Source organism: Xiphophorus maculatus, chromosome 3 (assembly GCF_002775205.1).
Source record: "Xiphophorus maculatus strain JP 163 A chromosome 3, X_maculatus-5.0-male, whole genome shotgun sequence".
In the NCBI taxonomy this organism is placed as follows: Eukaryota; Metazoa; Chordata; class Actinopteri; order Cyprinodontiformes; family Poeciliidae; genus Xiphophorus; species Xiphophorus maculatus.
The window spans coordinates 24,697,015-24,705,629 of record NC_036445.1 but is presented as its reverse complement, the minus strand read 5'-3'; the positions used below and the strand labels follow the sequence as shown (position 1 = coordinate 24,705,629).

The 8,615-nt window shown below is 42.9% G+C and overlaps 2 protein-coding genes across 2 annotated transcripts; one reads left to right on the top strand and one right to left on the bottom strand.

Moving 5' to 3' along the window:
• Positions 1 to 153: 153 nt before the first annotated feature.
• Positions 154 to 4,080, top strand: LOC106699617 (protein FAM83A). Its single transcript, XM_023331380.1, has 6 exons — positions 154 to 777; positions 861 to 977; positions 1,555 to 1,649; positions 1,770 to 1,937; positions 2,058 to 2,182; positions 2,799 to 4,080. Exons 1-6 carry the CDS (start codon positions 480 to 482, stop codon positions 3,988 to 3,990), a joined length of 1,995 nt encoding a protein of 664 aa, XP_023187148.1. The 5' UTR covers positions 154 to 479; the 3' UTR covers positions 3,991 to 4,080.
• Positions 4,081 to 5,028: 948 nt separating this feature from the next.
• LOC102222167 (uncharacterized protein C8orf76-like) lies at positions 5,029 to 8,449 on the bottom strand. The gene is made up of 8 exons (XM_005799043.2): positions 8,217 to 8,449; positions 7,949 to 8,050; positions 7,353 to 7,496; positions 6,736 to 6,786; positions 6,512 to 6,656; positions 6,314 to 6,425; positions 5,589 to 5,721; positions 5,029 to 5,495 (listed from the first exon to the last, which is right to left on the bottom strand). Exons 1-8 carry the CDS (start codon positions 8,319 to 8,321, stop codon positions 5,337 to 5,339), a joined length of 951 nt encoding a protein of 316 aa, XP_005799100.1. The 5' UTR covers positions 8,322 to 8,449; the 3' UTR covers positions 5,029 to 5,336.
• Positions 8,450 to 8,615: the final 166 nt, after the last annotated feature.

Here is an 8,615-nt window from a genome sequence, read left to right as displayed (position 1 = left end):
TGTCACGCGGGAGACCGGGGTTCGATTCCCCGACGGGGAGTGAAGTTTGTTTCTCTTGAAAATGAGATCTAGATCTCAACGGGGTTTACCTGATTAAATAAAGAAAATTAAAAAAAATAAAAATTAATAATAAATAATCATTACTATGTTTACTATCAAATAGCAATGATGGTAATGATTACTTGTAACCTAGCACTTAAAATACCAAAAACGGAGATGAAAGTTGAGTATGGTGGATAGTTCTGCAAAGTGCTGTGTAATAAACTCACCTGTCACATCTCATCACATTGAGGAAATCACCTGGCTCTCAGCAGAGGCGGGCCTACCATCTCCTGTCTTTCCACATCAGTAGTTCTCCCACACAGCTGCAGCAGAACCCCAGAAGCGAGTTCTTCTCTTATTATGCTGATCCAGACTGAAGCTTTTAGAATCAGAGCCGTTCCTCCAACCAGAAAAACCTTTGTCAAAGTTCCTCCACCATGGACCGATGCAACAACATCTCAGTTTTGTCATACAGAAGGTCCAAGCCCGTGGGGAAGGTGAGGCGGCGGGTTCAGGACCTTCGGATCCCCTCGTCCTCTTATCATTGTGCCCACACGGCCAGTGGAACCAAGCCGGACCTGAGCCACAACGAGAGCGCTCGGTTAGCGGCTGACTGTCTGCTCTCCCAGGGCCTGGACGGATACCGCCAGGTGCTGCAGGAGGAGGAGGAGGTGGACTTCCTGTCAGAGCTGGAGAAGCTGTACATCCTACAAAACGGGAGAGATGCAAACTCAGGTTGGATGTTCTTCTCGGGGGTTTTTTTGTTTTGTTTTGTTTTTTTGTAATTTCAGTTTTTTACTGTCTTGTGTTGTTAACAGATTATGCAGGTGAAATAGATGACATGGACAAGGAGTTTGTCAACCTATTTGCCCATTGTGAGTCCCAAACGAGCAGCGACTCCGCAGTGGAGTGTTTGGACCAGAAGATCGATAAAGGTACTAAACAATTTGCTTTACTGCAGCCATGTCTGTCTGGAAGTCTTCAGTCTCCAATTTCTGTCTCCCCAGACGTGAAATTCTTTGCTTCTGTGTCGGATGATCCCAGTAGGGCTGCAAAGTTAGTGATTAATCTATCAATTATTCTGACGATTAATCATATACAGAAAATTGGCACATTGTACAGATTTTTCATTTAAGCACGTTAGCCTTTTTTATACAATATTAGAAATACATTAAAATATGAAAATATAAGAAAATATTTAAATTCCTTTTTTAAATAAAAAAGTAAATATTAATGCAACAACAAAGTGAATTTAAACCGGGTGAAGCTAAAACTGTGCCACGTGAGAAGTTTTGGATAAAACATATTTACAAACAAAAGTTTTTGTCATTTTAAATGTCAAATATAAATGTATGCTATACAATTTTGTTTTAATTACAGCTCTGAATGTGTAGGGGTTTTCTCAGCATATTGCATTTTTTGAGTCTGTATTCTCCAGTTAGCAATTAATCGATAACTAAATCAGCTGACGATTATTTCAGTAATCGATTCATTACCGATTAATCGTTTCAGCCCTGGATCCCAGCCCTGAGGTGTTTCTCCAGTCTGACAGGACAGCAGCTGCCATGAAAGATCTGGTCAGACAGTTCCTCAGAAAGACTAAAATGGTACGATAGGAGGTGTGTGTGCGTGTGTGTGTGTGACATGAATCCCTGTTGCTGTAGTACCACACGGTTGGAAAGCATGCGGGTGACGGTGGGGGTGTGTACTTGTGTGTGTGTGTTCAGGCCCTGGCTATAGTGATGGACGCCTTCAGTGACCCGGAGCTGCTGTGTGATCTTCTTGAGGCGAGCAGGAAGAGAAACGTGTCTGTTCACCTCCTGCTGGACCACCTTAACCTGGAGGGGTTTGTCAGCATGTGGCAGGAACTCAAACTCGTCAGCAGAAACTTCCCGGTAAATATTTTCAAAACAGGAAAAAAAAGAAAAAAGCTGGAGTTATTTAGCTTCAGACTGTGAGAAGAAAATTTGCTGCCGCATGTTTGTGATAGTTAGCGCGTGTGTTGGTGTGTACAGAAGGTGTCGGTGCGAAGCGTCCCAGGTCAGACCTACAGCGCAAAGACGGGCAGGAAGCTGACAGGTCAGATAGCGGAGAGTTTTATCATCGCTGACTGGGATGAGGTGCTGACTGGTACATACAGGTACGTCTACACACACACATACACTGCAAAAACACACCCAGTTTCACCAAGTATTTGTGGTCTGGTTTCTAGTGCAAATATCTTACGACACTTTAAGCAAGACAAAAACTAACTTAACAAGTAACTTTTTAGTAGGAACTAGGAGCTAAAAGCACTAGTTCAACTGGTAGATTTCCCCCCTGCAACATGGGGAAAATGTCTTCTTATAAGTGAGCTTTAAATCATGTTACAATGACATTCCTCATCACAAACATACCTGGAGTGTTGCCTTGACTCTTTTATGCATGTCTGAGGAGTCCTTGAGTCTCCTGTGGGAACCATTCGGCTGCACTGAGCTCCTCCTCAGAGCTGCACTTTCCAAGTTTCCAAGCTTCCGCTTCACAGAGCAGCCCTTGATTTACTTGACTGTGCTATAAAATATCATTATAAGTCTGGAAAAGATGAAATACTGCCCCTTTAAGATATTTACACTAGAAACTAGGCAAAAATACTTGGTAATATTTGGTGTCTTTGCAGTATACTGCTTCCAGAAAACGTTTTCTATTTCTCTATTAATGCTTCCATTATTGTAAAACTCTTTCTTATGATCTATCCCTGTTTCTGGTGTCTCCCTCAGTTTCACATGGCTGTCCAGTATGGTCCATCAGAGTCTTCTGGTTCTCATTAAAGGTGCCTCGGTCTCACATTTCCATCAGGAGTTCCTCAGACTTCACTCCAGCTCCCAGCCGGTCCCTGGCTTTGTCACTTTCATCTCTCTGCCACAGTGTCTTTGCCTTTACTCCCGATCTCATGAGCATCCAGACAGCTGTAACTGGAAACCCCACAAGACTGTGACAGCAGCATGTTCACATGGAGAGATTGGTCTACAGCCTCCTCAAAGCAGTAAGCAGCCCAGAGAGAAAATACCTCCACATCTACCTCTGAAGCCTTCGGCTCAAACAGCAGCAGAGAGTGGAACAGGAGCCAAGGTCGAGCTGCAGAATCAGAGCCAGATTCGCGGTCACCCACATCTTCCCGATCAGACCTTCTCAGATGTTCGGCTTCACAGCACCACTGTGAAGAAGAACGGCGAGGTCCAAGAGCCGCGCAATCTGAACGATCTGTCCCTAACACACGGGTCGCAAAATATTCACCGTCAGTCAGGCTTAAAGAAGCAAAACAGCCTCGCTCTCCCAGATGGGAGCAGTGAAAGAGTTTTCTCTCAGCAAAGGAACAGAAACTCGTCGGTAGGTTTCATCCAAACACAAAGAGACCAACTGGATTCCTCACGAATCGCTCACGCAACGGTGGAACTTCAGTGTGATCAACCTCAACTCCTCTCACCTCCGTCGTCACAGAAAACACGACCAAACCTCAGCCGTCAGGTCTCTTTCAGGAGCTCCGGGGAGTGCATACCCAGTCTCCAACCCAACGCCTTCAGAGGAACCAGCAAGCAGGAAGGGCTCATGGAGCGACACCACGGCCGTCTGAACTCATCCTCTCACACGGTGACCTCCTGCTTTAGACCAGCACCGGCAGGAACAGGAACCGCTCTCGGTCCTCAGCAGCAGACGGAGTCCAAGAGGTTCCTGTCAGGCATTCGAGCCACGATGCAACTGCATCCCGTCAGACTGCACCGGAGCCCACAGAAGGCAGCAGGACCCGGAGCGATGGCTCGCTACAACTCCTTCAGCGGTGCACATGGCGTGGGGCAGGCAGGCTGGAGAACCCTGCAGAGCAGCAGCAGCAGCACGTCGCTGCGAAGGAGCCTGAGCCTGACGGAGAGAAGCCCAGCAGGATACAGAGGAGCAGGACTTCACCCTGTATGAATGCATCCACAGTTTTAATGAAAAGCCCATGGAGCAGCAGAGCTCCACTGGACTGAGAGATTCAGTCAGCGAACAAGAAGCAGACCAAAAACAAAGCAATGCAGCGATTTGAAATCAAAGAAAAATTGAACATAATTTTCAAAACGTAAGAAAATAAAAAACGTAAGAAAATGCTGCATTTCTTCTTTGCCCCTTTACTTTGATACCACAAGATAAAAATCTATTGCAACCACTGGTCTTTGGATGTCACATAACGCATAGCGTTAGTTTTCCACCTCGTTATTCTTCATTCTCATGGTGAAACATGGTAGTGGTAGAATCATGCTTTCTGTGACAACAACAAGGAAGCTGGTTAGAGTTGATGGGACATTATTTTTAGACAGAACAATTGGCAAAAAAGAAAAAATGTCCATCTCCGGACATTCAACGTACTGATTGAAGGGAAGCAATACAAATGTCTACCAGACTAAACCGATTTTTAATTAGGAAAAAAAATCATTATTTAGGTTCCACTTCATTTTACTTTGTGTCGGACTGTCACATAAAATCCTAAAGAGAATAAGCTCACAGCAAGAAAAACTGGGAAAACTTCACTGGAAATTAATCGATTTGCAAAGCACTGCTTTTCTGGTTCAGCTATTGCCTTTGCAAATTGACAGATTATCTGATTCTGTCTTTCAAAAGTGCCTTAACACGACACTGTGTGTCAGTTCCAATGGCTTTGAATGGCCTTTCTGGTCTGTTATAAACATGATTTGGTTTTCCTACTAAAAACATTCTGCCGTGTTGAGTTTTCCTCTTCAACATTAAATATCGAATAACCTGCCAGGCTGGAGTTTCTCATCTCATTTAGTGTTTGTGAGGACAAACTTGATTAAATTCAATCCAGTTCAGTTTATTTACCAAGGTCATCTGAAGGCACCTCACAGAGAAATGTCAAAGTTTGTCAAAAACATCTGAATCCTGTTTTTTTGGACCATTTTTGATGACATTTTCTATAAGCGTACAGAACTTGAATGTAGTATTTAAGACCAAATATGTTGCAAAAAAAATCAACAACATTTATTAATTTATAGAACATATAACAATTTTGAAGAAAAGAAGAAATAAAAAGACACGGATAATAAAATATAAACAAAACTGTTTACACAGAGCACAATATGTTGTACATGTAATACTTATAGGTACTCTTACTGGCAACACAATACTTGGTCATCCAAAAAAAAAAAAAAAAACCTAAATATACTGCAACAATGCTATATTTGCAACAAATATTCGTTTGAAGCATCTTCAGCATGATCTGAAATCCTCTGCCAGTTTGGCTGCAAACATCGATTCCAGCAGCATTAAGGTTTAGCCTGTGGTCCATTAATCTGTGATGCTCCGGCCAGTAAAACGTTGCTCCACCAGCGCTCTCTGAAGCTCTGCAAGCTCACCGAGGTCAGGCTCTCCCCGTCCTGGTAGTCCTCCCTCATCTTCTCTGGGATCAAGTCCTCTGACATCACCTGGATCGTCAAAGCAACAACAGAAGGTTCTAGTGGAAGCAGACTCTAGAGTCTAGACTCTCTGGGAATAAAGTGAAAACTCATCCCGCTCACCTCGGTGAGAGCCTGCAGCGTTGCTTCTTTAGGATTTAGTCGCTGCAGAGCCTCTTCTGTGATCTGGAGAGTCTTTACACTGCGCTGCAACACAAAGGAGGACTGCTGCTGGCGCAGGATTCTCAACAAGAGCCTTTAAGAAGAAAAAAAAACATAAAATAGGTGTATAATTTACACATAAACACTAAAACCAAGGAAATCTGTCATTTCATGTCGCCTGCTGCTGCTACATGACAAATGACTGTTTTCAGATTGTTTTTATGTTTAATGTAGGGCTGAACAATAAATCAATAACGATATATATCGCGATAGACATGTGATCAATATCAATAGATAATACTGATAGAATGTTCAATCATTTTGCTGAATTCCAATCCAGAACCGCACAGCATTCCGGGGGATGTAGGCAGAGCAAAGGCTTTGCCAGCTAAGCAAGATTGGTATCATCAGCTAACTAATTCACTCCGGTTACCAAGCAACAACCTGTTGAGCAACTTGCACAGCAGCATTTTAAGGTTTCCCCACCGTGCCTCACAACTGCGTAAAAATAAACAGCGTGGAATGAAAACACACAAACCTAATCAATGATTATCAATATCGACTGATATGAAATGCTTATATTGTAATATGTTTTTCAGCCATATCGTCCAGCCCTAAGTTAATGTCTCATTAGCTGGGCGTGATTTAGCCTATGTTAAAGCAGCAGCTTCATCAGAAAGCGTTACCGTGTTCGGATGAAACACATGCAAGCTCTCAGCCAGACCCGGTCCTCAGTGAGCTCTGCTGCCCCCTCCTGGTCCTCCTCAGACTCCCCATTCACAGCCTCTGATGAACGTTCTGGTACACAGAAGCACATAGTCTGTATATATATTGAACTAAATACATGTAGATACAAATATTTTATCTACAGCAGGTAATTGTACCCATGTCTGAGTCGCAGTCCAGCAGCTGTAAACACGTCTGACCCAGGTTGAACCAGTGCCAGGGGTTAAAGGGCAGCAGACTGCACAGCTGCTGCAGACAGGACCTCTGAGGCCCCACACAGCCAAAGTGCTGGTAGATGCTGACCTTCAGGGCGTGTTCGGATTTAAAGTTAGCACTCACACCAATCTGAATTATGAACAAAAAGGTTTTATTTGATACAGACTTTGAGCAGCAGGAGGCTGGTCAGGTGGCAGGTGTTGGAGGCTTCTTTGTTCTGCAGAAAACCGAACGCAGTGTGAGGAACGCAGTTTACTACATGAGATACCTGCTTACAACTATGTGTCATATTTTACACCAGATGGACCTGAATGCAGGGGTTCATAAAGTATTCAGATTCCTGTAAAAATGTTTGATGCCTTGATGCCTGATGTGTTTAGGAACTGTAGGTGTGTGACGAAGCACATGAAATAATCTGGTTAAAATGTCTGTCAACCGATGAAGATAAGTAGATATTTAATTTTCTCTATGTCCTGGAAGACATAACTACCTTAATTTAAAAGATAAAAAAAAACTCTAACAGATATTTACCTTACTGGCACATATATGTCATGATCAGTTATGGTTTTCACCCAGTGGATTTATTTAATATTCAAACTTCTCCACATACAAAGTTCAAACTAGTTGATTTTTTCCATGCTCTATCAAAAATATATTGTATTTTATAACTGTTCTTGACTTAAATCATCGAAACCAACCCCATGATCATTCAGAGATGTTCTTTTTTTTGTGAACAACTACACCAGGTAATTTTAGGAAAAACCTGCAGGAAAAGAACTTCACCAGCAATTCAGCTAACTCCAGCGCCTGCTCCCTTTGTCCCAGCTTGGTGCGGCATCGAGCCATTCCCTCCAGGACGTCGCGCCTGATGGTCAAGTTGTTGTCTGCGATCCACTGCAGGCAGCTGCTGTACGCATCCAGGGCTCTCTGAACGAGGCGGCATGAGGCACAATGAAGGTCAAGCAATGATTCGGCTTTAAACAGCTGCTGGATTTGATAGCATTACTGCAGTAAAAGCATAAAACATCTAAAGCATCACTTCACATATTTAAATTAGAAGAGTTAAAGGTGTGTGATTAGGGATTACAAACCAGTTTGGCCTGATTAAAAAAAAAAAATCTTTGAGTGATGCAGAATAAATCCTGTATTTTTGTACATAAGCACCTATTTAAATATTATAGAAATATTTCTCCTCTTTCCACCTGTCTGTTATTCTATTCAAATTAGGAGCCAAAAAAAAAAAAAAAGAGTTTTGGAAAATTCCTCATCAGAATGCTGTCACATTACACGCAGATTTCAGATCCAGCTGCAGGTGAGTTCTGCAAACTCTGCAGAGAAATGCACACTTGAGTGAAAGAAAACTGAAGAACTCCAGTTACCTGATAGTTCCCTTGTCTCAAAGCCAGGTCGCCTCTGAACTTGAACACTTTCTGCTTCTCCAAGGAATCGTCCGTGTCCAGAGCGGCGCTCTCACAAAACCACTGCGAGGAGAAACACGAGGACGTTATGAAATTATGAAAGCATGTAGCGCCACAATCTATTTTTTCCCCGTATTTCTCCAAGCTTACCAGTCGTTTTAATAACAGGTTTTGTGAGGCAAAAATACCAGCATAAAGTTACCAATCATCCTCTGGCAGATAGTCTCACCTGTGGTTCACACAGTTTGGCGTTGTAAGACGACAGAGACTCGCACACCCGCTCCCTGGCCTCTGAAAACACGGAGTCATCAAAGGTGCTGCCGAATATCTCCATCCAGAAGCAAAAGGTCTCATCAAATATGCTATTCCAACGAAAAAGAAAAAATTGATCCAAATATTTCAACAACGCTTCACGAGTTTGTTTTTGACGACAGTGACTCGGTCCGTCATGAGCTGCTCCGACGGAAAACTTGATAACTCTATAGTTCCGGGACGAAAGATTCCCGGGAGTAAGGGGGCAGGGACGAATAAATAAAGGACAGTACGGACTAAGTTAACAGCTCTGTTAAAACACTATTTATTTATTTATAGTAAAATTTGAACCCTTTGGTGTGTTAATGTTTGGATT